Source organism: Pelophylax lessonae (genome assembly GCF_965119305.1).
Source record: "Pelophylax lessonae genome assembly, chromosome: 5".
Classification (NCBI taxonomy): Eukaryota; Metazoa; Chordata; class Amphibia; order Anura; family Ranidae; genus Pelophylax; species Pelophylax lessonae.
The window spans coordinates 545,736,066-545,763,722 of NC_138772.1; the positions used below are offsets into that span (position 1 = coordinate 545,736,066).

General features: G+C 48.4%; 1 protein-coding gene across 14 annotated transcripts in view; it reads left to right on the forward strand.

The window, feature by feature from the left end:
• Positions 1-27,657, forward strand: part of SCRIB (scribble planar cell polarity protein) — a 295,493-nt gene that overhangs the window by 236,991 nt on the left and 30,845 nt on the right. For 11 of the 14 annotated variants that reach the window (XM_082257570.1, XM_082257580.1, XM_082257572.1 and 8 more), the window contains 10 exons: positions 1,345-1,419; positions 2,169-2,216; positions 5,843-5,881; positions 6,183-6,284; positions 11,404-11,451; positions 14,599-14,743; positions 16,029-16,203; positions 17,666-17,743; positions 19,222-19,407; positions 23,587-23,685. In XM_082257570.1, the coding sequence (XP_082113696.1) occupies positions 1,345-1,419; positions 2,169-2,216; positions 5,843-5,881; positions 6,183-6,284; positions 11,404-11,451; positions 14,599-14,743; positions 16,029-16,203; positions 17,666-17,743; positions 19,222-19,407; positions 23,587-23,685 (995 nt within the window). The remainder of the gene's footprint in view (positions 1-1,344; positions 1,420-2,168; positions 2,217-5,842; positions 5,882-6,182; positions 6,285-11,403; positions 11,452-14,598; positions 14,744-16,028; positions 16,204-17,665; positions 17,744-19,221; positions 19,408-23,586; positions 23,686-27,657) is intronic. The other 3 variants (XM_082257577.1, XM_082257573.1, XM_082257581.1) reach the window with 2 other exon arrangements.

Sequence of the window (27,657 nt, forward strand, 5' to 3'; positions counted from 1 at the left end):
GATTCTGGTTGTGTACTGCAGCACGGCGTTCTCCATCTGCTAGTAATGGAAATGGATGGTCTGATATTCACTCGGATGGCACACTGACTTTGATCACTACTGGTCTTTGAGTGAAAGCATTCCTACCCAATACTATACCATATCAATTACTTTGAACATATTTTTGGGATATCACTCAGTGGCTTTCGATCTACGCTTGAACAGTTCCCAGTTGGGTATATTCAGCCCCTGTTTCCCAAGCAACCGATTAGCGTATAGCTCACCGGTCCTCTTAGGCATTAAGGATCCACAATGATAAGTATATTGGTGCCTCTCGGTGCCATTTGAATATCGTAATGATATTCTTTCTATATAGCTCAGATGAGCTCAATACATTGATGAGGCACCTAGTTTGAGAGTGGCAATATATCCGCTTACTGATTTGTCTATGCGAGTCTGGGCCCTGTGTGTTTATTTTTATTTACAAATAGCAACATTGTTTTTTAATGCCTCGTTTCCACTGAGCGGTACGGTTCAGTTCGGTATAGTTCAGTACGGTTCGGAACCGTACACCCTGATCAGGCTTGCGTTTCCACCGCCAACAGTACCTCAGCTCAACAGTACCTCGACAGAGTAGCTCCACCCTGTTGGTATGGTACTATTGTGTTTGGTACCCCAACAAAAGGGTCCCAAAAAAGTGGTACAGTACGGTTCGAAATTAGGGTACCATTCAAAAATTTGCCAATGGAAACGGCAAAAATTGGGTACCGAACCGTACTGGAAACGAGGCATTAGTGTTGGGTTGAGGTTTCACTTTTTCTATGTGAGTATTAACAAGTCCAATAAAGCATACTTATTATATTTTCAGACATAAGTTTTACCTGTTTATCTGTAATCTTCTTTTCTCTACATCTGTTCAAAATGCAGAATGTGGGCCTCTGGGTTCTTCTATGCAATGAGGGCCGATCATGACTGGTGACTTCAAACATCACAACACCCTGCCCCTGTACTCCTCGAGTCCCCGGTACTGATGCTAACAGTGGGCTGGCTCTTGGAAGATGTTATGCAAATACCAAAATGCCTGGATGGGTGGGTGTCAGCCTGGAGGAGTGGGTGTTCCTAGGCAGACTGCATTTGCATAGGTAACACCCACATGTGATGCTGAGCCTCCATGATTGACATTCCTTGGACTCATTGGAGGAGCTCTGGCAGACAGGAACCAGTAGTTTTGTGTTCTCTCTGCTCGGGCTGAGCAATGCCTGACAATAATACATTCCAGAGAAATCTCCCTGAACACCTTTCTGTAGAAGTTCCTATTGGTGTCACGCTTTTCCTGGTCTCATCTGTGTGTTTTCTGCTTTACAGACGCCTTCTGGAGATTACACAACTGGAAATAAAAGGGACGTTCCCAGTTCCCCGTGCAGCCCCAGCGGCTCAAAGGTGAGAGTCGGAATGTTTAAAATGTTTAATCGTGTGTGTGTGTGTGTATATATATATATATATATATATATATATATATATATATATATATATATATCATACATACATACATACATACACACAAAACTGGAGCAATCAGATTCAAGTGCAGCTTGTGCATGGTAGCCAATCAGCTTCTAACTTCAGCTTATTCAATTAAGCTTTGACAATAAAACCTGGAAGCTGATTGATTTCTCTGCACAGCTGCACCAGATTTTGCACTTTCCAGTTTTAGTAAAACAACCCCAGTGTCCTGTTCCCACCACTTGCACACAGTAACACTTTGGCCTCGTTCACATGGGTGTACTTTAGCATATTCCCATGCAAAGACCGTGTTTACCTGCATAGATGTGTTTTGCTTCCCCGTGCAGGTAGTACCATTCATTTCAATTGAGTCTTAGCCGCTGCACGGACACAGCCGTTGCGTCCAATTTGACAGGTGTGGGTGCACACAGTATGCACCTGCCCAGCTTTCAGACTGGAAGCAGCGGCTGTGTCCATGAAGCCACCGTGACTCGGTTTAAATGAATGGGACTACCTGCACGGGGGTAGCACAAAACACCTGAGCAGGCAAACACGGTCCTCACATGGGTGTACTCTTTAGCACACCCATGTGAAAGAGGCCTTTCGGTGAATGGTTATATATATATATATATATATATTCCTGTGTGTGTACATGCTACATCTCCTGACTCTGTTCTATGTGTCAGGCATTCCCTCCTCGGTCCTGTCCTCCCGCTGGCAGGGAGACGCGATTTGTAAGTTATGCCTTGTTCTTCCCGCTTCAAAGGGGGCGCTGTAACTTTAACCGGGCATCGCTGTACTTGAGGGGGGTCATGTGACCTGCATGTGTCCAGGTCGCTGTACTTGAGGGGGTCATGTGACCTGCATGTGTCCAGGTCGCTGTACTTGAGGGGGTCATGTGACCTGCATGTGTCCGGGTCGCTGTACTTGAGGGGGTCATGTGACCTGCATGTGTCCGGGCCGGTTGTGGGTTCATCAGACCAACTAATCTGTCCTTCCTGCATGGGGCCTATTTATAAAGATTACCTGCTTTTTTGTTTTGATGCTAAATCTCCCTAGATTTTCTTTCTTTTATGATAGTAAAAGTCTGCCTTGAAAATATGGGACAAAAAGTAGAATAATTGATAAAAAATAAAAACGGTAAAGATGGGGTGGGGTGGGTTCTTTTCTAGAACTGAAAATAGCAACCTAAATTATGGGCGATAGTGAATGGGGCAAGTTGTCAGAAATCTTTATAAATTGGCTCCTACTAAATATTGCCGGATTATTTTCACCTTTGTGAAAATCTGTGCAAAGAAATCCTCCTAAATAGGCCAAGCTGTGTTGTGAATAAGGCTTTGTTTTTTGAGATGTCTACAAAGAATATTTAGTGCGGATTTATGGCTTGTTCAAAGCAAAACAAAAACAGAATACGTTGCATTGCTGGAAATGAACCAATCCTCCTCAGAAACCTTTCCGAACTTCTTTTTACTGTATGTCACCAGAATTCCATCTCACTGGATGTGATGTTATTGCCACCTGTTCTTGCTCAGCTGTTTTAGGCTAATTTAGGCAAATCAGAGACTGTTTATAACATCTTTCAGTGGGCAGGAAGAGCCCCCTTGTGTAGTACATTTCCCTCTCAGGACCATAACCTAAAGCATATCTAAACCCACAGGCAAATTGGATTTTTGTCTTACTGTAAAATCCATTTCTCTGATGTTCATGAACAGACACAGCACCCGTCTCTCTATGGAGTTAGAATACTTTTGACACAGAGTAAATTAAAGGTTAATAAGGGGTTAAACAAAGGAACATTTAATAAAAATCATTTTTTTTTTTTTTACTTGATATGTTGCTTTAAACTGACTTCATCTGCAGATTAAAGTTCATCCCTTTGATCTGTAAATGAAAAAACAAAGCTACAAAAAGAAACAATGTTTCTTTTTATCTTAGTGTTTCAGGGCTGAGCAATATTGTTGATAAACATTGCCCTGCTGTTTTATTTTTTAACTTTTTTTTTTAAATGACTTGTGTATGGCCAGCCTGACTTTTTTTAAAATGTAAATCTAATTTAGATTTTTTAACTGGTTTAAGTGGAAGTGCAGATTTGTTGTGAATTCCTCTCTGCGTTATACATTGCCAGTGTTTAGGTGTGCCTTAGATGCCAGCAATTTAGGGCAGTTTAAATGTTGGAGAAACAAGGTACACATCCAGAATTCAATGCCTAGGGGTCAACTGCCCTTTTCATGTATTAAAGTTCCGCTTTGATGAAGGGTTATTATTGTTTGACTGTTTTCCTCTTTGGAGAAGTTCACTGTTTATGAATAATGTTTTCTGTCAGTAAATAAGGCGTTGGGAATGGGATATGGGTTTTGCTCGCTGATGGAAATGTGGGAACTAATAGAACGTACTATTAATCTGGGTGATGGCTGCAAAACCAAAGCATCCCCCTCCCCCTCCCATATTATGACAGTCTGCTGGCTTCATTCTGGGTTCAGAATTTGATGGACTCCTGTTATAATAGGGGGAAAAAACTAAAATGGTTACATACATGTCACATCACATGTATGTTGTGGTGCTCTGCTGCATGCTGAGGCTGTAACTGATAAAAGTACATATCTAGTAACTGTCATTGTATGCTACTGTGACTCAAATCACTCTCTGCTCTATTATTTCTGGTACCTCTCTGCCCTCTATATGGCATACTGTAATGCTGTCTGTATGGTGCTCTGCATTCTGTACTGCACCCAGTGCCGCTCTGTGTACCATGCTCCATTTCTGTCTTCTGTGTGGCATTATAGGTTGCGCTGTATCTTCTGTCCCGGGCCCCCGTGTCGCTCTCTGTCCCCTGTTCTGGGGCCCCCGTGTCGCTCTCTGTCCCGGGCCCCCGTGTCGCTCTCTGTCCCCTGTTCTGGGGCCCCCTGTGTCGCTCTCTGTCCCGGGCCCCCTGTGTCGCTCTCTGTCCCGGGCCCCCTGTGTCGCTCTCTGTCCTGGGCCTCCCTTGTCGCTCTCTGTCCTGGGCCTCCCTTGTCGCGCTCTGTCCCGGGGCCGCCTCCCTTGTCGCGCTCTGTCCCGGGGCCCCCCCCCCCGTGTCGCTCTCTGTCCCGGGGCCCCCCCGTGTCGCTCTCTGTCCCGGGCCCCCCGTGTCGCTCTCTTTCCCGGGCCCCCCGTGTCGCTCTCTTTCCCGGGCCCCCTTGTCGCTCTCTTTCCCGGGCCCCCCGTGTCGCTCTCTTTCCCGGGCCCCCTGTGTCGCTCTCTGTCCCGGGCCCCCCTGTGTCGCTCTCTGTCCCGGGCCCCCCCCGTGTCGCTCTCTTTCCCGGGCCCCCCTGTGTCGCTCTCTGTCCCGGGCCCCCCTGTGTCGCTCTCTGTCCCGGGCCCCCCCCGTGTCGCTCTCTTTCCCGGGCCCCCCGTGTCGCTCTCTGTCCCGGGCCCCCCATGTCGCTCTCTGTCCCGGGCCCCCCCGTGTCGCTCTCTGTCCCGGGCCCCCCCGTGTCGCTCTCTGTCCCGGGCCCCCCCGTGTCGCTCTCTGTCCCGGGCCCCCCCGTGTCGCTCTCTGTCCCGGGCCCCCCGTGTCGCTCTCTGTCCCGGGCCCCCCGTGTCGCTCTCTGTCCCGGGCTCCCCGTGTCGCTCTCTGTCCCGGGCCCCGTGACGTTCTGTCCCTTGAGCTATGTCCTGTGCTACTTTCCGACCTCTATGCTATACCCCTTGTTGCTCGCTGTCTTCTCTGCTGTATTTTCTGCCCTCTGTGACATCCTATATCACCTTCTTTCCTCTGTGTGTTTCCCTGTGTCACTCTCTGCACTCCATACTGCACTCTCTCACCTTCTGTCATCTGTGCGCCATCCCGTGTTTCTCTTTGCCCTCTGTGTGGCGCTCGCTCTGTCCCAGGGTCCACGTGTCGCTCGCTCTGTCCCGGGCTCCACGTGTCGCTCGCTCTGTCCCGGGCTCCACGTGTCGCTCGCTCTGTCCCGGGGCTCCCCGTGTCGCTCGCTCTGTACCACCCCCCCCCCCCCCCTGTGTCGCTCTCTCTGTCCCGGGCACCCCCATGTCGCTCTCTCTGTCCCGGGTCCCCCCATGTCATTCTGTCCCTTGAGCTATGTCCTGTGCTTGCTTTTTGATCTCTGCTATATTTTCTGCCCTCTGTGTGACATCCTATATCGCTTTCTGTCCTCTGTTGTTTCCCTGTGTCTCTCTGCACTCAATGCTGCACTCTCTCACCTTCTGTCATCTATGCGTCATCCTGTGTTTCTCTTTGCCCTCTGTGTGGCGCTCTGCATCTCAGTCTGCCCCCTGTGCAGCACCCCTGTGTTGCTCTCTTTGCTGAGTTATATTGAAACATTTTTTTATTGCGTTAACATTTATTTTCTATCATTTCCAGGCATCAATAAACTTTGTGAGTCACAGTGACAGCCGACAGGTAAGTGACGATCATTGATCAGCAAAAAAAAAAAAAAAGGTGTTACAGCTCTTGCTGTGTGCCTCACTGATTGGACACAACATGCAGTTGATCCTGACAGAATGGGGCTCTTTTTAGGATTGGCAGTCGCCTCATTGCTTGCCATCCTCGTTCACACATCTAATGGTATGGACACCATTAGTATCACTTCTGAAATGTTATACAAATTTTTCTTCCTAGTTTGTTGAATCTTTGTGTCTCATTCCTGGTTTACATCTCTGCTACAATATTCCAATACTTAACTGTCACTTCTTCCTATCAGGCCTCCTCTCCCACCCCCAGTGATGGGCTTCCGTCTAACTCCAGACAAGTCTACAAATCCTTTGCTGCAGTTCCTTCCTCACACCCGGCCTCTGAGCAACAGGTAAATCTAATCCTTGAGCCCTCAGCTTTCGGAACACATACAGACAGCATCCAAACTTTTTTGACCATGTCATCTGACAGCAGGGGATTTCAGATGGCTCTCCCCTTTCAGGAATATGTCTTGGCCCCCACAGCAGTATATCCCCTCTAGGTTTGTTGGCTTAAAGCTGAATTCCAGAAATTCAGCTATTTTATAAAAAATAAAGGCACACTATGAGTTAACGAGGTGCATGACATCTCCTGGACTTATTTCTATTCTATATCTTTCTATATCTGACAGGTTTATAGCTCCTCCGGAGAGACACTCACAGAGCATCTATGCCCGATGTTCCCCTCTGCTGCTCATTCAGAGAAGCCTTTGTATTTTGTGAATGTGTTCAGAGAATATCTAGGCTTCTGTGATTGGGAGGGGAGAAGCAGGCATAGCTGCTGCAGCGACTCTCTACAGTTGAAGATGCAGAGATCAGAGCGATCAGCATTGGGCTCCCAGAAATAAAGGGATAGCTTTAAACCTGTTAGATGTAAGTAATAGAGAGTAGTCCAGGAGATGTCATGCACCTCGCTGGACTTAATTCACTGTGTGCCTTCACTTTTTACAAAGGAGCTGAATTCCTGGAATTCAGGTTCATTTCCCACGCACATTAGGGAGTTTCTGCTCCTTCTGCATTCTATGTGATCAATTAAATTCAGCAGGAATGGTGGGTACCAGAGTCAGAAACTAGCTGTAGGGATGGTGGCAACCTCTCACAATGTGCACTGTAGATGTGCAGGGCAGGGATCCAAGGTATGGTGGGGCCCCCTGATAATGGGCACAGCATGTGTACAGACCTGGGAAATTAGTGCAGGGATGGTATTGGCCTCTCATAATAGGCACTAAAGGTATGCAGATGTGGCATAAATATCCAGACGTTGTAACCTTATAAGCGTACCTGAACAAAATAATGGAGTAAGGTAATGCACTTGGGTGTCAGAAATACGAACGCAAGTTACTCACTAGGGGGAGAACCTCTGGGTGAATCTAAGATGGAAAAGGACCTGGGGGTCCTAGTAGACAACAGGCTTGGCAGTGGCATGCAATGCCAAACCAATAGAACACTGGCATGTATAAAAAAGGGGATTCACTCCAGAGATAAAGAGATTATCCCACTTTACAAGACACTGGTCTGGTCACATCTTGAATATGCTGTCCAGTTCTGGGCACTGATCCTCAGAAAGGATGTGCTGGAACTGGAGAAAGTCCAGAGAAGGGCAACAAAGATAATTAGGGGAATGGAGGGCATCCGCTATGAGGAAAGACTACAAGCATTGAATTTATTAGAAGAGAAGATTGTGGGGGTATATGATATCAATGTACAAATACCGTACTGGTGACCCTAGAATAGGGAACAAACTATTCAGATAAAGGGAATATGATAAGACACGGGGGCACTCACTAAAACTAGAAGAAAAGCGGTTTAACCTTAATTCACGTAAGTGGTTCTTTACTGCCAGAGCGGTAAGGATTTGGACATCTCTTCCACAAGCAGTGGTATCTGCAGGGAGCATCGATAGTTTAAAAAAACTATTAGATGTGCACCTTAAAGACCACAACATACAGGGGTATACAATGTACAACATACAGGGGTATACAATGTACAACATACAGGGGTATACAATGTACGGTTAACAGCAAACACACACATTATGAGTTGAACTGGATGGACTGATCTTTTTTTTTTTTCAACCTCCCCAACTATGTAACCTGAGAGATGAAAGTGGTCCGGTGGTTTAAAGAGACACTGTCACTTTGTCCATCCAATAATAACTCCCTGATAGCCCCCTTTCCCGATCAATACCCACTGATCACTCCCTTTGTTCCGCCCTGCTGAGCTCTTGCTGTATTGCAGGAATATACCCAAAACTTATGGCTCTACTCCAGACTTGCTCCTTTCAACCCACACAGACAACCCAGGTGCTGGCTACCACAGCTTATCTCCACTTTTAGTCAAAAGTAAATATAGGCCGCCCTCCAAAACTTCGCTCTTCTTTCTATATTTATTGCGCTAAAAGATTAAAAGGAATCCCTCCACCCGAAATCGCCTTCCTTGATGCTTTTCAGCACTGCTGGCTTTGCATACATTGTCTCTATCCGAAACCACCTTCCTTGAAGCGTTTCACCACTGCTTATGTTTTCACTAGCAGTGGTGAAACGCGTCAAGGAAGGTGGTTTCGGGTGAAGACATTATTGTACGCAGTTTTCATCTTTTGACAAATTAAATGTAGCACTGCTTCCTTGGGAGCTGCTGAGAATGGATTCCCCTGGGTTACCCATAGCAACAGTGTTAAACTTATCACTTTAAGTCCTTGGTTCAGTCAATGAACAGTCCAGGGGATTTGTTTTTTTTTTGTATTTTATTGGAACTTGGATGGGAGAAGGGATGAGTGGGATGCTCCAACTTGAACTATGCACAATATTGATGACAACTAGCTGTGGTTTATGCGGCAAGGCCGCTGCTTAACCTTGCCACTGAAGTGAAGAGAAAAAAGGCGAACTATGTCTTATGTTACTCTTCAGTGTCTAACTTGGCACCCCCTTTCTTACTTGCTGTATGTGATGGCTCTTGTCCACTGACTTTCCCTGGATTGGTCCCCTTCCTGGGCAGACCCCTGGCAAGCTCCCTGGTACTCACGGACACTGTTTTTCCTCAGGTTTCTCTGCCTCTTGCTCCTCTGTCAGTTTTCTTTGGACCACACAGCCCAGCACCACACTTCTGGTCCACTAGGCCGACTGCCTGTGACTGCTTTCCACACTGACAGGAGGAGAGACAGCCATCAACCTCCTCCTGGGACCTGGCTTCCCGCCCAAAGACCCCCCTGTCACATGTGCCCTCAGCTTTTATGACCAATCCCAGGATGCACTGCGGTTGTACCCTCCCACTGGGACAGCCACAAAAGCCTGTGTCTCATTGGCTTGGTTTCCTCCACTGTCCAACAGGCTCCCCTATTGGATACAGTGGGGACACTCCCGCAGACCAAATGAATCACACATGGACACAGGCAAAACTACTGATCAGGCTCCCCCCCTGATAAGCAGATGGAGCAAACAATGCTTTTATCTAGCACCTACCTAGGAAGGTGCTACATAAATATAGAAAGAAAAGGGAGATTTTGAAGTGCGGCATAGCGGAGCTTCCTAGTATATTGGTGCACGTGACTTCCCCCATGTGACAGTGCTCAGCCCTGAACAGGCAATCGGCAACACCGTGCATTGTCCTATACTCAGGATGGACTCCTGCAACAGGTAGGCAGTGAAGGATAGCAGATGGAGGGAGTATACCATGCTTGCTGTAAAGCTGAACTCCTTCCTAAGAGCCACATACACAGTTGAAATACATTTATGGGAGCCATTTTACCTGACAAGGATTTGTAGTTCTCTCTCTTCAGTCCTGAGATTTACACAGCTCTGCCACACGGCAAAGCGGGACCTAGTTAAACCCAGATTACAAAATATAAGTAAAAGCAGAGGTCTCGGATACATTTGCATCCTCAGTGATGGCTGGCAATGCAGCAAATGCCTGTCATATGGGATCGTCTGTGCTAACAATAGGTTGGCATTCCTTACATTGCAGTGTTATGAAATCTTTTGTGCTAGGCTGAGGGTTCCTTCTACTGTCCTGAGAATCCCAGACCATAAAACAGATAAAAGCTGTGACACTGCAGAATAAACCGCACTACCATGAATGGTGAGGACTCTGTTACATGGCTACGGTGCATTTAGAATTCTTTTAACATGCTACTTGTGTGAATAAATGCACCCGCCTATTCTGATCCTCCAGGGGCACTCTGGATACTTATTATTAAGGAGCAAACCTAGTGTTACATCTGCTTTGAGGCTAGGTTCACATCCATGCAGGTTGCGGTTGATGCGCTTGTTTTTGGCTAATGGGAAAGTATGACTGTTCTGATTATGAATTGACTTTGATGCGACTTTACACTCTCTGACACTCAAGTAGCATTAAAGTAGTGCAGGAACCTCTGTGTTCAAAGTCACATGTTAGAGGTAGGGGTTAAAGTAAAGTTAGGGTAGATAGAGTTGGCAGCAGTGGCGGCTGGTGCTCCATGGGCCAGGGGCGGGCGGCAGAAGGACCACACCAGCCCGCACACCATACCCCCCCTTGCCACACTAGCTCCAGCCCATACATCATACCCCCCCCCCCCCGGTCCGCAGTTCACTCACCCTGGACTGGCATGTGGAGGGCAGGCAGCGGCGGCTTCCCCCTCAGTCTCCTCCGTGGGTCAGGCTTCCCCTGCGTCTCCTCCCTCCTCCTTCTCATTGGCCAATAACATGGCTTCTCCTTTTGGCCAATCGGGAAACGGGTCTCAGGACCAGCTTCTTGATTTGCCAGGAGGAGAATCCGTGTGGCAATAGCGAATATTCATTCGCTATTGTCACAAAACTGGGCGGGTTTAGGGCGCAGTGCTCTGCGCCCCGAGCCCACCCTTTTTTGAAGCCTATTAGCTCCTCTTCAAAAAGAAATAAAAATACCCATTGGAATCCATACGTCCGGCGCCCTGCATGTAGATTAGGGGGCCGGATGCACCGATGGGGGGCAACGCCCCTGCGCCCCCATTGGACGGGCCACCACTGGTTGGCAGTAATCCGTAGGGTTAGCGTTCTAACCCTAAAAAATACTGCTAGCCCTTGCCCTTAGTCCTAACCCTAACATGCCACTTTGGACACACAAAGATTCCTGCACTAATTTGATGCTACTTGGGTGCCAGAGAGTGTAAAGTCACATTACAGTCGCACGCCATGAACAGATCTGTCATTCTTTCCTATTAGCCAAAAAAAAAAAACGCAAAATGCATTCAATACACTTGCATTTTTGGTGAGGGTGCATTGAAGTCTATTACACGCAAAACGCAATCTGCTGTGGGGAAAAAAAAAGTCCCTGACCCTTTAAAAATCGCACTGGCTCAAAACACACAGATGTGAACTAGATCCATAGGAAACCATGTTAAATGGACTGTAGTGCGTTTCTGCAAAACGCACTAAAAAATGTATTGGTGTGAACCAAGGGTGACTTGTGTTCTGGATTTTACACTTCTAAATTTGTCATTCCTGTTTGTTTAATTTCTAGGAGCCGACAACCCCCCGGACACCAGATCGACCATGTGGAACGCCGGAGGTGAGTGTTACCTGCCTTTCACCTTCCCTGCATATGTGTGTGTTTCTGAAATATATATGTCTGCGTTTGTCTTTATACTGTTTTGTCTACAAATCCCCTTAACCACTTGCTGACCGTCCTGTGTAGATATGCTTCCTGTCAGCAAATGGTTATACCAGGCTTAGGGTCATTTTTTTACAGCCAGCGATCGGCTGTTAGTTATAGTGATCTGGATGGCGCTACATCCACCTAATTGCTTTTACAGTACTGAGAAGGGCCAACCCCTTCATGCCACCGCCCGCGGGCATTCCCTGGCTCTTCCATTCTTCTGGGGAGCCTGGGACGACCAGGATCGCTTCACGCAGAGGAGATGGAGGAACATCATCTATTCCCCTATATCCTTTGAATAATGAGGCCAGAAGCAATGGTGATTTTGTCACTTCCAGTTACAGAGCTGTCATTCTCTGGCTGTTACAGCCAGGGAAGTTGCTAATCAAACCCAATCTGCTTTGGAGGACAAGGGAAACAATGGGGGGGGGGGGGGGTCTAATCGATGTCTCTACAGAGAGTAACTGCCACTTGCGTTTGATAAACAGCTGGAGAAATATGATGTGACTTAAAAACCTGTAAAGGCCACCATTTTATTCCCAAGGAGCTCTGCTTTAAACAAAAAATAATAATAATATATATATATAGCGATCAAAATTATTTATGCTTTAAATTTAAAAAAAAAGATATATATATATATATACCGATCAAAATTATAAACGCAACACTTTTGTTTTTGCCCCCATTTTTCATGAGCTGAACTCAAAGATCTAAGACTTTTTTCTATGTACACAAAAGGCCGATTTCTCTCAAATATTGTTCACAAATCTGTGTAAATCTGTGTTAGTGAGCGCTTCTCCTTTGCTGAGATAATCCATCCACCTCACAGGTGTGGCATATCAAGATGCTGATTGGACAGCATGATTATTGCACAGATGTGCCTAAGGCTGGCCACAATAAAAGGCTACTCTAAAATGTGCAGTTTTATCACACAGCACAATGCCACAGATGTCACAAGTTTTGAGGGAGCGTGCAATTGGCGTGCTGACTGCAGGAATGTCCACCACAGCTGTTGCCCGTGAACTGAATGTTCATTTCTCTACCATAAGCCGTCTCCAAAGGCATTTCAGAGAATTTGACAGTATATCCAACCGGCCTCACAACCGCAGACCACGTGTAACCACACCAGCCCAGGACCTCCACATCCAGCATCTTCACCTCCAAGATCATCTGAGACCAGCCACCCGGACAGCGGCTGCAACAATAAGTTTACATAACCAAAGAATTTCTGCACAAACTCTCAGAAACCGTCTCAGGGAAGCTCATCTGCATGCTCGTCGTCCTCATCAGTCTCCACCTGACTGCAGTTCGTCGTTGTAACCAACTTGAGTGGGAAAATGCTCACATTCAATGGCGTCCGGCACTTTAGAGAGGTGTTCTCTTCACGGATGAATCCCGGCTTTCACTGTACAGGGCAGATGGCAGACAGCGTGTATGCCGTCGTGTGGGTGAGCGGTTTGCTGATGTCAACATTGTGGATGGAGTGGCCCATGGTTGCGGTGGGGTTATGGTATGGGCAGGCGTTTGTTATGGACAATGAACACAGGTGCATTTTATTGATGGCATTTTAAATGCACAGAGATACCGTGACGAGATCCTGAGGCCCATTGTTGTTTGGGATGCTCTGGATCGGCGTGTACGACAGCGTGTTCCAGGTCCTGCCAATATCCTGCAACTTAGTGGAGCAACATTTCACAGGCATGTCACACCTGTGAGGTGGATGGATTATCTCGGCAAAGGAGAAGTGCTCACTAACACAGATTTAGACAAATTTGTGAATAATATTTGAGAGAAATCGGCCTTTTATGTGCATTAGAAAAAGTCTTAGATCTTTGAGTTCAGCTCATGAGAAATGGGGGCAAAGACAAAAGTGTTGCGTTTATAATTTTGTTATTTTGTTCTGTGTGTGTGTGTGTATGTATATATATATATATATATATATATATATATATATATATATATATATATATATATATATATATATATATATATATATATAAAAATCTCTAACTGATTAACAACCCCCTCTGCGGAGGATGGTCTATGTGGACAGCTTTACCCCGGATGCCTTCATACATAGATGTGCCTGTTTTAATCATCAACCATGTGAGTTACTTAATGTTGAACCTTCATTAAATGTAACCATATTGCTACACTTAGAGGCGCTCTCTTCTCTTTATACTTAGTTGTTACAGGATGTTACTTGCATATCAAGACATTGCTTGTTTATCAAGTCAAAATGTATTTAAAAAATTTTGCTTGTCTTGCAAAACGCTCTTAAACCAAGTTACTCTCATTACAAGATTTTACTGTATTTCCCAGTAGCTTGTAGCAAGGTAGCTGCCATCGGTGGGTGGGAGCACTTGCGCAGTGACTTTCACAAATGGTTTGGTGTGGCCCTGTCACAGAACATAACAGTGGGTGCGTCCTGCCAGCTTGTGGTATTGGCTTCTGACATTAAAGAGGAAGTAAACCCTCATTAAAAAAATGTGAAAAAAAAAATCCTGTAAAGACAAAGGCATAATGAGCTAGTATGCATTGCATACTAGCTCATTATGAAATACTTACCTTTAAAACGAAGCCCTCGCAGTGCCGCCCCATCAGCGACAGGGTGGCCGATATGTCTGGCCGTCCTGCTTCCTTGTTCGTGTCCTCCGGCCGTCTGATTGGCCAGAGGCGCTATTACATCACTCCCGCGCATGCACACGGGAGCTGCTGTTCACGGCATAGGGCTCTGAAGGAACGGCATGGGTGGCCGTTCCTTCAGAGCGCATGCGCCGATGACGTCATCGGCTGCATGCACTGTAAATATCTCCAAAACTGTGCATGTTTAGGAGCTATTTATAGCACCTATAGGTAAGCCTTAATATAGGCTTACCTATAGGCAAAAGCATTTAAATTGGAGTTTACAGCCACTTTAATAAGCACACAGGTTCACTTTAGGGTTGTGTAGTGTGTGCACATTGCACTGTGAGATTGGCGTAGCTTTTATCTTACAATACGCATCATGAGAAGACATGCAGTCAGTATGGTCAGCATTTGAAATAACTTCTGTTTCAGGGTTTGGACAGTCCAGAGCAGCGATCGTTCCGGGAGAGACAGAAATACTTTGAGATGGACATGAAGCAGCAGCAGGAGAACCGTCCTCCCAAACGGGTGTCACTGGTCGGGGAGGATGACCTGAGGAAAATGAAGGAAGAGGAAGGTGAGAGGGGTGTGATTTTTTTTTTTTTTTTTTTCTGAAACTGGATCGTGTAAAAAAAATAATCAGCAAACATTGATTTGCATTGTGGTTCTTCTCTTTGTATCCTTTGATAAGCTATAAATGTTTTTTTTCTGCAATATTAACTACTTGCTGCCCGCGCTATAGCCGAAAGACGGCTACAGCGCAGACCTTAATTGCCGGGAGGGCGTACATTGAAGTCCTCCCGTGCATGAGCGGCCTGCGCACTCCCTGCGGAGTGTGCCTGGCTCACTCTGTGATCAGCGAGTCCATGAGACTTGCCTGATCACAGGTCGGAGTAAGGGGGCGGGACTGCTAATGACAGCTGATCACGTGAAGTAAACAGCAGCTGGGGATCAGCTGTTTTCTTTAATCTCACACTGTCAGTGTAAGGAGAAAAGAAACACGATCGGCGGCTGCTGTCAGAGGGACATCGGTCCTGAAGAGGAGATGGCAAATTGTGCCCACCAGTGTCACATACCAGTGCCCACCAGCGCCACATACCAGTGCCCACCAGTGCCACATACCAGTGCCCACTAGTGCCACCTACCAGTGCCCACCAACCCCACTTACCAGTGCCCACCAGCGCCACATACCAGTGCCCACCAGCGCCACATACCAGTGCCCACTAGTGCCACCTACCAGTGTCCACCAGCGCCACCTATCAGTGCCCCTTCATAAGTGTAACCTATCAGTGCCCCCATTAGTGCCCAGGAGTCCTGCCTATTAGTGCCCTTCAGCGCCAACTACCAGTGCCCTTCAGTGCCGCCCATCGGTTCCACCCATCAGTGCCGCCTTATCAGTGTTAATCAGTGTTGTCTATCAGTGCCCACCAGTGCAGCCTATCAGTGCCTATTAGGGCCCACCAGTGCAGCCTATCAGTGCCTATCAGGGCCCATCAGTGCAGCCTCATCAGCGCACATCAATGAAGGAGAAAAATTACCTGTTTGCATAATTTTATAACAAACTATAAAAACAGTTTTTTCAACACTTTGTCTTTTTTGTTTGTTCAACAAAAAATAAAAACCCCAGTAGTGATTAAATATCACCAAAAGAAAGCTCTATTTGTTTGAAAAAAATGATAAAAATTTAATTTGGGTACAGTGTTGCATGACTGCGCAATGTTCATTCAAAGTACGACAGCGCTGAAAGCTGAGAATTGGCCTGGGCAGTAAGGGGGGCTTAAGTGCCCGGTAGGCAAGTGGTTAGTCCTATTGACAATGCTCTTTTATCCCTCACCTTTTTCTCTTTCTGTCTCCTCTCTCAGCCCGGAAGATCCAGATGAAGCGAGAGCAGCTCCTGCGGGAGGAGGAGGAGGGCGGCAACCCTGGAAACTCCAGTCCCCGGCCCGCCGCACCCAGCACCCCCACCAGCGTCTTCATCGAAGGGGTGGAGTACAAGATTGAGCGTTTGGATGGAGGAAGCCTGTCCTCCCTAACTGGGTGAGAGATGGATTCCATGAAGCATCTGGTGATTTCAGCTTGCTGATAAGGGAGACATGACAAAATCACAATAAGGTTCCCAGTGATGCTGGAGTGAGAATGAATACCGAACTGCTTTTTGTGTAGTTAGGTGTACATTGTATAATGGCAAAATAGAATAAAAACATTCGCAGTACATCTATGCAATACGTGCATATTTCCTCATATTGTATCTCCTTAACCACTTCCTTACCACTGTACGTCATATGACGTCCAGAGCTTTAAGTGGGGATATCTGAATGATGGGTACAGCTGCAAGCATCATTCAAATATTTTTTCCTGCCAGTGATTCCCTGCACCATAAGAACAATCATAGCGGCTGTTTTAAGGCGCATGATGTCCCCTCCTGCCACCATCGGGTGCTTCTACCAGCTCGCCCGTGTGATCGGCAAACCAGAGAAGGTATCCGCCGGCGGAAATACACCAGAGTCTGCAGAGGACCATATGGTGCCGTATCGCAAAATCGCCATATCACTGAACTAATGACACTGGCAGGGAAGGGGTTAACACCAGGGGCGATCAAAGGGCTAAGTGTGTCCCTAGGAGGTACTTTCTAACTGTGTGGAGGATGGACTCACTAGATGAGCACAGAGACCCGTGTTCCTAAATAGAAGGAACACAAGATCACTGTGTTCATCTGTGACAGAACGGCGGTCTGCCTTGTTTACCTAGGCAGACCGCCGTTCTGTCTCTATAGGGAGCGATCGCAGGTGACCGGCGGACATTGCGTCCGGCGGGCCCACTGATTCGCTCCCCTTCTGGCCTATCAGCGCTCGCGCGCCTCCACTAGGTATTGCACGCATCAAAGTACAGTTACGTAGTTTCGCGCAATAGAGCCGACCTGCGGCCATAAAACTACGGTGGCTGATCAGCAAGTGGTTAAACTTTGACAAAAAAAAAAAAAAACTGGAAGCTGATTGGTTTCTATGCAGAGCTGCACCAGCTTTTGCACTCTCCAGTTTTAGTAAATGAACCCCTTTGTTTTTACATATGGCCTTTGATTTGAGGTGTTAATGAGCAAGCTGAATGTAATAAATTGAACGATCAACTTGGGTACAACCAGCCTGCCGGGTTCTCTTGCAATTTATCGCTAGCTACTGCTGTACTTGCTAGCGATAATCACTGTTTTCAGCAGACAAATGGCTCTGCAGGAAGGTTTCCCCTGTCAGCACTGTCTCTGTTGATGGGAGAAACTTGCGATTTTCTTTCCTGCAACCAAATTTGCACCGTGTATGGCTGGCCTTCAAATGGCAATTGGAATTATTGCATATGACCATTCATAGCCAATGAGATCTTCTGAAACCATATCTGCCAATTGGATCCAGCACCTCACCAGTGTTTACATTCTGTGCTCTACAACAGTGAAGGGTTTTGTGTACGTGTACCTTATCATAACTGTGACTTTAATTTATTTGCTGTCCAGGTTGTCACCATCTGAATCTCAGAGGAATTCTCTTGAGGATGCTTTCAGGATGGAGCAAAGACCAAACTCCATGTCAGGGTAAGATATTGCCATGTGTTTTGCTTCTAGTTTCTTCCCTCATTAATAAACCTTGGAGTGGAGCCTGGGGGTCATTATCGTGCCTCATCTGTAGACTAGAGCCCTGCGCAGGACTGTTTTATTAAACCCGTACCCACCCGCTAAATGTATGACCAGGACCGCCCGCACCCGCAATGTTTGTGTTCCGCTCCCGCAATGTTTGTGTTCCGCTCCCGCAATGTTTGTGTTCCGCTCCCGCAATGTTTGTGTTCCGCTCCCGCAATGTTTGTGTTCCGCTCCCGCAATGTTTGTGTTCCGCTCCCGCAATGTTTGTGTTCCGCTCCCGCAATGTTTGTGTTCCGCTCCCGCAATGTTTGTGTTCCTCTCCCGCAATGTTTGTGTTCCGCTCCCGCAATGTTTGTGTTCCGCTCCCGCAATGTTTGTGTTCCGCTCCCGCAATGTTTGTGTTCCGCTCCCGCAATGTTTGTGTTCCGCTCCCGCAATGTTTGTGTTCCGCTCCCGCAATGTTTGTGTTCCGCTCCCGCAATGTTTGTGTTCCGCTCCCGCAATGTTTGTGTTCCGCTCCCGCAATGTTTGTGTTCCACTCCCGCAATGTTTGTGTTCCACTCCCGCAATGTTTGTGTTCCACTCCCGCAATGTTTGTGTTCCACTCCCGCAATGTTTGTGTTCCACTCCCGCAATGTTTGTGTTCCACTCCCGCAATGTTTGTGTTCCACTCCCGCAATGTTTGTGTTCCACTCCTGCTGGATGTGCCCGGTTTACCCTTCTCCTTCTCCTCCCAGGCTAAGTCCGGTTTACCCTTCTCCTCCTCCTCCTCCTCCTCCCAGGCTAAGTCTGGTTTACCCTCCTCCTCCTCCTCCTCCCCCCAGGCTAAGTCTGGTTTACCCTCCTCCTCCTCCTCCTCCCCCCAGGCTAAGTCCGGTTTACCCTTCTCCTCCTCCTCCTCCCAGGCTAAGTCCGGTTTACCCTTCTCCTCCTCCTCCTCCCAGGCTAAGTCCGGTTTACCCTTCTCCTCCTCCTCCTCCCAGGCTAAGTCCGGTTTACCCTTCTCCTCCTCCTCCTCCCAGGCTAAGTCCGGTTTACCCTTCTCCTCCTCCTCCCAGGCTAAGTCCGGTTTACCCTTCTCCTCCTCCTCCTCCCAGGCTAAGTCTGGTTTACCCTTCTCCTCCTCCTCCCAGGCTAAGTCCGGTTTACCCTTCTCCTCCTCCTCCTCCTCCTCCTCCCAGGCTAAGTCCGGTTTACCCTTCTCCTCCTCCTCCTCCTCCCCCCAGGCTAAGTCCGGTTTACCCTTCTCCTCCTCCTCCTCCTCCCAGGCTAAGTCCGGTTTACCCTTCTCCTCCTCCTCCTCCTCCTCCTCCTCCCAGGCTAAGTCCGGTTTACCCTTCTCCTCCTCCTCCTCCTCCCAGGCTAAGTCCCGTTTACCCTTCTCTTCCTCCTCCCAGGCTAAGTCCCGTTTACCCTTCTCCTCCTCCTCCCAGGCTAAGTCCCGTTTACCCTTCTGGAACGGATGGGGCAGCCCCAGTCCGCACTGCCAAAGCGGAGAGGCGACTGCAGGAACGGCTGAAGATGCAGAGCCCAGAGTTAACTGAAGAGGAGATGCAGCTGTCGCCTGCGGAGCGCAGAGCATTGCAGGCTGAAAAACGCGCCATGTGGAGAGCCGCCAGGTGAGACTGATCTACAGCGGACTGAGCATGCTGGGACCTGTAGTTCTTTAGACTTGTTGTTAGGGCTCACGCAGGGACTGGACAAATTGTCGTGGCTGTTGAGATTTGTATCTCTGCTCAGGTACTTCAATATAGCTTCAGCTCCTGTAGTTCTCCCTCACTGCCATCTTTATATTTCAGTGCTGGGTGGATTCCTTCGCTTTCATCTTTTTTGCATTCCAAAAATGTTATCTGTCTTGTTTCCTGTTCCTCCTCTGCTTCAGTCCAGGTTTAGAGTGGAAGGAGCAGAATGGGAAATCTAAGCACTAGGGGTCACCTCTACACAGCCCAACTGTATAAGCGGCATGTGACCTCCACCCAATACTGAAATTATCTGTGTGGACGTTTTATTGTTGTTTTCTTGGCCCAGTTGCGTGTTTGATATTACATTCTGTTACTCTTTCTAGATCAGAAATTCTCTGCACCATTTCCAGATTTATTCTTCATCCGGTATATCCTGCCGGAGCAGCTGCTAGGTTCTGTGCAAGATCCAACCCTCCACAATCCTTTACACAGTCCGCCTTATTCATCTGTGTGTCTGGAGTGCCTGCTCTGCCTTGTTGGACACACAAAACATTTCCCAGTTTATTAGCTGTATATGGCCAAAACATTTCTTTTTATTTTTGGATAGAGTAGGAAAGGGAAATAACCCCAGACAGGTTTTTTTTTTTCCCCTAACTAATTTTCCTTCACTTCCTTTCTCAAATGGAACAGGAAGTTAGAGAAAATATCCTACAGTGAGGAGAATTTTGTCCCCAGGTGTTCCCATTGAAAAATATCAATATAAAGGCAGTGCCCAGGTTACAAACATCCGGCTTGCAAACATCCGGCTTGCAAACATCCGGCTTGCAAACATCCGGCTTGCAAACATCCGGCTTGCAAACATCCGGCTTGCAAACATCCGGCTTGCAAACATCCGGCTTGCAAACATCCGGCTTGCAAACATCCGGCTTGCAAACATCCGGCTTGCAAACATGCCGCCTTACAAACATGCCGCCTTACAAACATCCGCCTTACAAACATGCCGCCTTACAAACATGCCGCCTTACAAACATGCCGCCTTACAAACATGCCGCCTTACAAACATGCCGCCTTACAAACATGCCGCCTTACAAACATGCCGCCTTACAAACATGCCGCCTTACAAACATGCCGCCTTACAAACATGCCGCCTTACAAACATGCCGCCTTACAAACATGCCGCCTTACAAACATGCCGCCTTACAAACATGCCGCCTTACAAACATGCCGCCTTACAAACATGCCGCCTTACAAACATGCCGCCTTACAAACATGCCGCCTTACAAACATGCCGCCTTACAAACATGCCGCCTTACAAACATGCCGCCTTACAAACATGCCGCCTTACAAACATGCCGCCTTACAAACATGCCGCCTTACAAACATGCCGCCTTACAAACATGCCGCCTTACAAACATGCCGCTTACAAACATGCCGCTTACAAACATGCCGCTTACAAACATGCCGCTTACAAACATGCCGCTTACAAACATGCCGCTTACAAACATGCCGCTTACAAACATGCCGCCTTACAAACATGCCGCCTTACAAACATGCCGCCTTACAAACATGCCGCCTTACAAACATGCCGCCTTACAAACATGCCGCCTTACAAACATGCCGCCTTACAAACATGCCGCCTTACAAACATGCCGCCTTACAAACATGCCGCCTTACAAACATGCCGCTTACAAACATGCCGCTTACAAACATGCCGCTTACAAACATGCCGCCTTACAAACATGCCGCTTACAAACAGCCGCCTTACAACAGGAAGTGAGGAGAAATCTACCCCTAGGAAGGGAAATTCACTCCTGGAAGAGTTCTCATGGGAAAAAGGTGTCTCCACTGAAGCTTTATCACCAATCATTGTTTCCACAACGACCCCAAATTTTCAAAATCCAGTTGTCATAGGGACAGAAAGTGAGGTGAAATCTTCTGACAGCAAAACAAATGGTACAGGGGTGTTAACCCTTCCCTATGCTATCCCAAAAAACTTAAAAATTATTCTTTTGGCTGGAGCTAAACTTAAAAAATGTACTTTTTCCGACTTACAAATTAGACTTAAGAACAAACCTACAGTCCCTATCTTGTTTGTAACCCGGGGACCGCCTGTACCTCTTTTCCTGAGGGCAACTCTAAAATAAAGGTCCCCTTTTTAAAAAAAAAAATCATAAATGCACATTTTTTACGGGTAAAAAAAAATGTGCATTAATTTTTTGTTTTATTAGAAGCTTGTAAAGGATTGCAGCCGCGATCAGCAGGTCATGGGTGCAATCACAGGCTGCTGCAGACTGTGTAGCTGTCTGCCTGTACTGAATGACAGGAAGATTCAATGAACTACTAGAGAGCTCAGCAGCACCCTTGTAGTTCATTGAGAACTACAAGCTGTCAGCCGCAAAGGCTGTCGGTACTTGTAGTTCATTCATTCGCTGAACTATGTGAATGAATGATGCAGCCATGTGGGCGGAGCCCTGCGTGGCTTCCTTCTTTTAAAATTGTCACAGCGGGTGCGGTGGGAAGATCCCTGGCCCACTGTCACAATTAGAAGGGAGATGGGGTGAGGCTGCAGGAGTGGAAACATGTTACATGTTCCACCCTAAAAACGAATGGAACATGTAACATTTTTCCAAATGTTGAAGAGACATTAAAGGTTCATTTTTTATTTTTTTTAAATTAGCAAACCTGTTATATTTGCCTGCTTTGGGCAATGGTTTTGCACAGAGCAGCCTCAATCCTCCTCTTTTCGGGGACCCTTGCCAGCACTCCTGGCTCTTTCTCTATTGAGCAAGCCGCTTGCTCTGGGGGCACTGGTGCGCATGCTTGATCCTGAGCCATAAGACACACTCAGCCCCACCCACCGCTCTCAGCTCCTGCTGCTGTTTCAGCCAATGTGGAATGAGAGACCCAGGAGAAGCTCAGCTTTTGTGCACATCGCTGGATTGATAGGGAGCTCAGGCTTCCGAGCCATTAGACACACACAGCCACTGCTCATCCCCGCCCACAGCTCTCTCTTCATTGGCTCACTGGCTGTGATTGACAGTAGCAGGAGCCAAATGCTCCTGCTGCTGTCTCAGCCAATGTGGACTGAGAGACCCTGGAGAAGCTCAGCTTTCGTGCACATCAATGGTTTGAGAGGGAACTTGGGTGAGTTTTGGGGGGCCGCTGCACACAGGAGGTTAAAAAAAACATGAGTGCTCAACCTGTGGCCCTCCTGCTGTTGTGGAACTACAAGTCCCATGAGGTATTGCAATGCTGACAATTGCAAGCATGACTCCCAAAAGCAGAGGCATGATGGGACTTGTAGTTCTGCAACAGCTGGAGGGTCACAGGTTGAGCACCTATGCTTAAAAAACACTTTAATTTATCCTTAAATCTCCTTGGTGGAGACAGACTGCAATATCAACTCATGTGAGGGCCATCTTCACCCACATGGGATGCCAGATGTTCCATCCATCCACGTGCAAGCAGTCCCATTTATGTCTAATGGGAAGCAGCGGCTGGTCCCAGTTTGACAGCTGTGCAGGTACATGTCCCTGAACGCAGCAGACAGCGGATACATGTACACGCACCCACAACTGCTTGGAATTAAAATTGGGACCTGTCTGTGCAGCTGCTGTGTCCCAGTAGACATGAATGGGACTGCCTGCATGTGGATGCATGTGGGTGCATTCCATGCTGGAAAAGATGTCCCTCCGCGTGAGCATACGCCCGTGTGAATGAGGCCCCGTTATTTGTGTCCCCTGGGTGACAGAGGGAAGTTCAGCTTTTTAGGAGCTTTTAAATACTTAGGATGCAGATGAGTATATACCCCACTATACATCATCTTCCATGGAAGAATTGAGGATGGTAAGATGTAGTTACGTTTGTGTTTCTCTTGTTTCTATCAGAGAAGATTGAATACAAGAATGTAATAGTAACCTATGATACAATTATTTTCTCAGACACATTGATGAATAAGGTAGTTTATAGTCTTTTTCCAGTCTTTCTATCCTGCTCCTTGTAGAAGACGTTTTCCTGGTCTCCTGTCTCCTCATTCTGTCTTGTTTCTCTCTCTTCTGGCTGCTGTCTCTCTCTCTCTCTCTCTCTCTCTCTCTCTCTCCCTGTTCCTGTGGACAGCACTCTGGAGGACAGTATTAAGCAGTATGAGCAGTCTCTGGCAAAGAAGCTGTACCAGTCGCGGCAGAACAGGCCCAGAACCCCCGAGGATGCCAGCAGGTGTGAGCTGGGCACACGGTGACACTGGCTGTTTGCACCCCACCCAGCTAATAGCATGTTTCCCACCAGACACTGTATATGAGGGTCAGGCTGTGTGTACACGCACCTGCATGTCACTGGACAGTAACGCAGCTTTTGCGGCATGGACTGAGCTGCGGGTTCCACGTGTCAGCTGATCGTTGTGTGATCCTGCGCTTTTATCCCTCAACAAGTTGGGGCAACTTGTCTGTAGTTACATGTGGTGTCTGTTTCTGGTGTTAAAGGAGATCTCCACCCGAGATAGCAAGATAAACACGATAAAATCAAAATGCTGGGCCTTGAATGAAACTCTCAGGTCCAAATTGTATTTTCAGTTATTCAGGGACTGTGCCCTGCAGGTATCTGTAGATCCTTTGCCATGTGGGAGCAGAGGGAGAAGGATTCATGGCTGGAGATCTCATTTACATTATTGAGCTTCTAACATTATTGTAGACATTGGCTTATCAGGGGGTACTAGGGATGGGCAAAGTGCTGTTAAGGAGACAGACAGACAGTCTAAACTAGCGGGCGTTATCAAAAAGCCGAAACCCTGTGCTGTTCTTAAAGATATATAGTCCGCCTTCTGCAAACATTTAATAAATGTCACCACGTTAATAAAATGTCATCATTGTTTGCATTAAAGCCTGCAGGGTCTTGCTGCCACGATCAGTGCATATTGCCGATTTATTGCACAGGCTCCTGCATTGTTAACCCCCCAAAATGAAAGATGGACAACCTGCCACCGACAGCTGATCCATGTAGTCTTTTCATCAGCTGATCCATGTAGTCTTTTCATCAGCTGATCCATGTAGTCTTTTCATCAGCTGATCCATGTAGTCTTTTCATCAGCTGATCCATGTAGCCTTTTCATCAGCTGATCCATGTAGTCTTTTCATCCACTGGTCCACGTAGTCTTTTCATCCACTGGTCCACGTAGTCTTTCCATCCACTGGTCCACGTAGTCTTTCCATCCACTGGTCCACGTAGTCTTTCCATCCACTGGTCCACGTAGTCTTTCCATCCACTGGTCCACGTAGTCTTTCCATCCACTGGTCCACGTAGTCTTTCCATCCACTGGTCCACGTAGTCTTTCCATCCCACTGGTCCACGTAGTCTTTCCATCCCACTGGTCCACGTAGTCTTTCCATCCCACTGGTCCACGTAGTCTTTCCATCCCACTGGTCCACGTAGTCTTTCCATCCCACTGGTCCACGTAGTCTTTCCATCCCACTGGTCCACGTAGTCTTTCCATCCCACTGGTCCACGTAGTCTTTCCATCCCACTGGTCCACGTAGTCTTTCCATCCCACTGGTCCACGTAGTCTTTCCATCCCACTGGTCCACGTAGTCTTTCCATCCCACTGGTCCACGTAGTCTTTCCATCCCACTGGTCCACGTAGTCTTTCCATCCCACTGGTCCACGTAGTCTTTCCATCCCACTGGTCCACGTAGTCTTTCCATCCCACTGGTCCACGTAGTCTTTCCATCCCACTGGTCCACGCAGTCTTTCCATCCCACTGGTCCACGCAGTCTTTCCATCCCACTGGTCCACGCAGTCTTTCCATCCCACTGGTCCACGCAGTCTTTCCATCCCACTGGTCCACGCAGTCTTTCCATCCCACTGGTCCACGCAGTCTTTCCATCCCACTGGTCCACGCAGTCTTTCCATCCCACTGGTCCACGCAGTCTTTCCATCCCACTGGTCCACGCAGTCTTTCCATCCCACTGGTCCACGCAGTCTTTCCATCCCACTGGTCCACGCAGTCTTTCCATCCCACTGGTCCACGCAGTCTTTCCATCCCACTGGTCCACGCAGTCTTTCCATCCCACTGGTCCACGCAGTCTTTCCATCCCACTGGTCCACGCAGTCTTTCCATCCCACTGGTCCACGCAGTCTTTCCATCCCACTGGTCCACGTAGTCTTTCCATCCCACTGGTCCACGTAGTCTTTCCATCCCACTGGTCCACGTAGTCTTTCCATCCCACTGGTCCACGTAGTCTTTCCATCCCACTGGTCCACGTAGTCTTTCCATCCCACTGGTCCACGTAGTCTTTCCATCCCACTGGTCCACGTAGTCTTTCCATCCCACTGGTCCACGTAGTCTTTCCATCCCACTGGTCCACGTAGTCTTTCCATCCCACTGGTCCACGTAGTCTTTCCATCCCACTGGTCCACGCAGTCTTTCCATCCCACTGGCCCACGCAGTCTTTCCATCCCACTGGCCCACGCAGTCTTTCCATCCCACTGGCCCACGCAGTCTTTCCATCCCACTGGCCCACGCAGTCTTTCCATCCCACTGGTCCACGCAGTCTTTCCATCCCACTGGCCCACGCAGTCTTTCCATCCCACTGGTGCACGCAGTCTTTCCATCCCACTGGTGCACGCAGTCTTTCCATCCCACTGGTGCACGCAGTCTTTCCATCCCACTGGTGCACGCAGTCTTTCCATCCCACTGGTGCACGCAGTCTTTCCATCCCACTGGTGCACGCAGTCTTTCCATCCCACTGGTGCACGCAGTCTTTCCATCCCACTGGTGCACGCAGTCTTTCCATCCCACTGGTGCACGCAGTCTTTCCATCCCACTGGTGCACGCAGTCTTTCCATCCCACTGGTGCACGCAGTCTTTCCATCCCACTGGTGCACGCAGTCTTTCCATCCCACTGGTGCACGCAGTCTTTCCATCCCACTGGTGCACGCAGTCTTTCCATCCCACTGGTGCACGCAGTCTTTCCATCCCACTGGTGCACGCAGTCTTTCCATCCCACTGGTGCACGCAGTCTTTCCATCCCACTGGTGCACGCAGTCTTTCCATCCCACTGGTGCACGCAGTCTTTCCATCCCACTGGTGCACGCAGTCTTTCCATCCCACTGGTGCACGCAGTCTTTCCATCCCACTGGTGCACGCAGTCTTTCCATCCCACTGGTGCACGCAGTCTTTCCATCCCACTGGTGCACGCAGTCTTTCCATCCCACTGGTGCACGCAGTCTTTCCATCCCACTGGTGCACGCAGTCTTTCCATCCCACTGGTGCACGCAGTCTTTCCATCCCACTGGTGCACGCAGTCTTTCCATCCCACTGGTGCACGCAGTCTTTCCATCCCACTGGTGCACGCAGTCTTTCCATCCCACTGGTGCACGCAGTCTTTCCATCCCACTGGTGCACGCAGTCTTTCCATCCCACTGGTGCACGCAGTCTTTCCATCCCACTGGTGCACGCAGTCTTTCCATCCCACTGGTGCACGCAGTCTTGCCATCCCACTGGTGCACGCAGTCTTGCCATCCCACTGGTGCACGCAGTCTTTCCATCCCACTGGTGCACGCAGTCTTTCCATCCCACTGGTGCACGCAGTCTTTCCATCCCACTGGTGCACGCAGTCTTTCCATCCCACTGGTGCACGCAGTCTTTCCATCCCACTGGTGCACGCAGTCTTTCCATCCCACTGGTGCACGCAGTCTTTCCATCCCACTGGTGCACGCAGTCTTTCCATCCCACTGGTGCACGCAGTCTTTCCATCCCACTGGTGCACGCAGTCTTTCCATCCCACTGGTGCACGCAGTCTTTCCATCCCACTGGTGCACGCAGTCTTTCCATCCCACTGGTGCACGCAGTCTTTCCATCCCACTGGTGCACGCAGTCTTTCCATCCCACTGGTGCACGCAGTCTTTCCATCCCACTGGTGCACGCAGTCTTTCCATCCCACTGGTGCACGCAGTCTTTCCATCCCACTGGTGCACGCAGTCTTTCCATCCCACTGGTGCACGCAGTCTTTCCATCCCACTGGTGCACGCAGTCTTTCCATCCCACTGGTGCACGCAGTCTTTCCATCCCACTGGTGCACGCAGTCTTTCCATCCCACTGGTGCACGCAGTCTTTCCATCCCACTGGTCCACGCAGTCTTTCCATCCCACTGGTCCACGCAGTCTTTCCATCCCACTGGTCCACGCAGTCTTTCC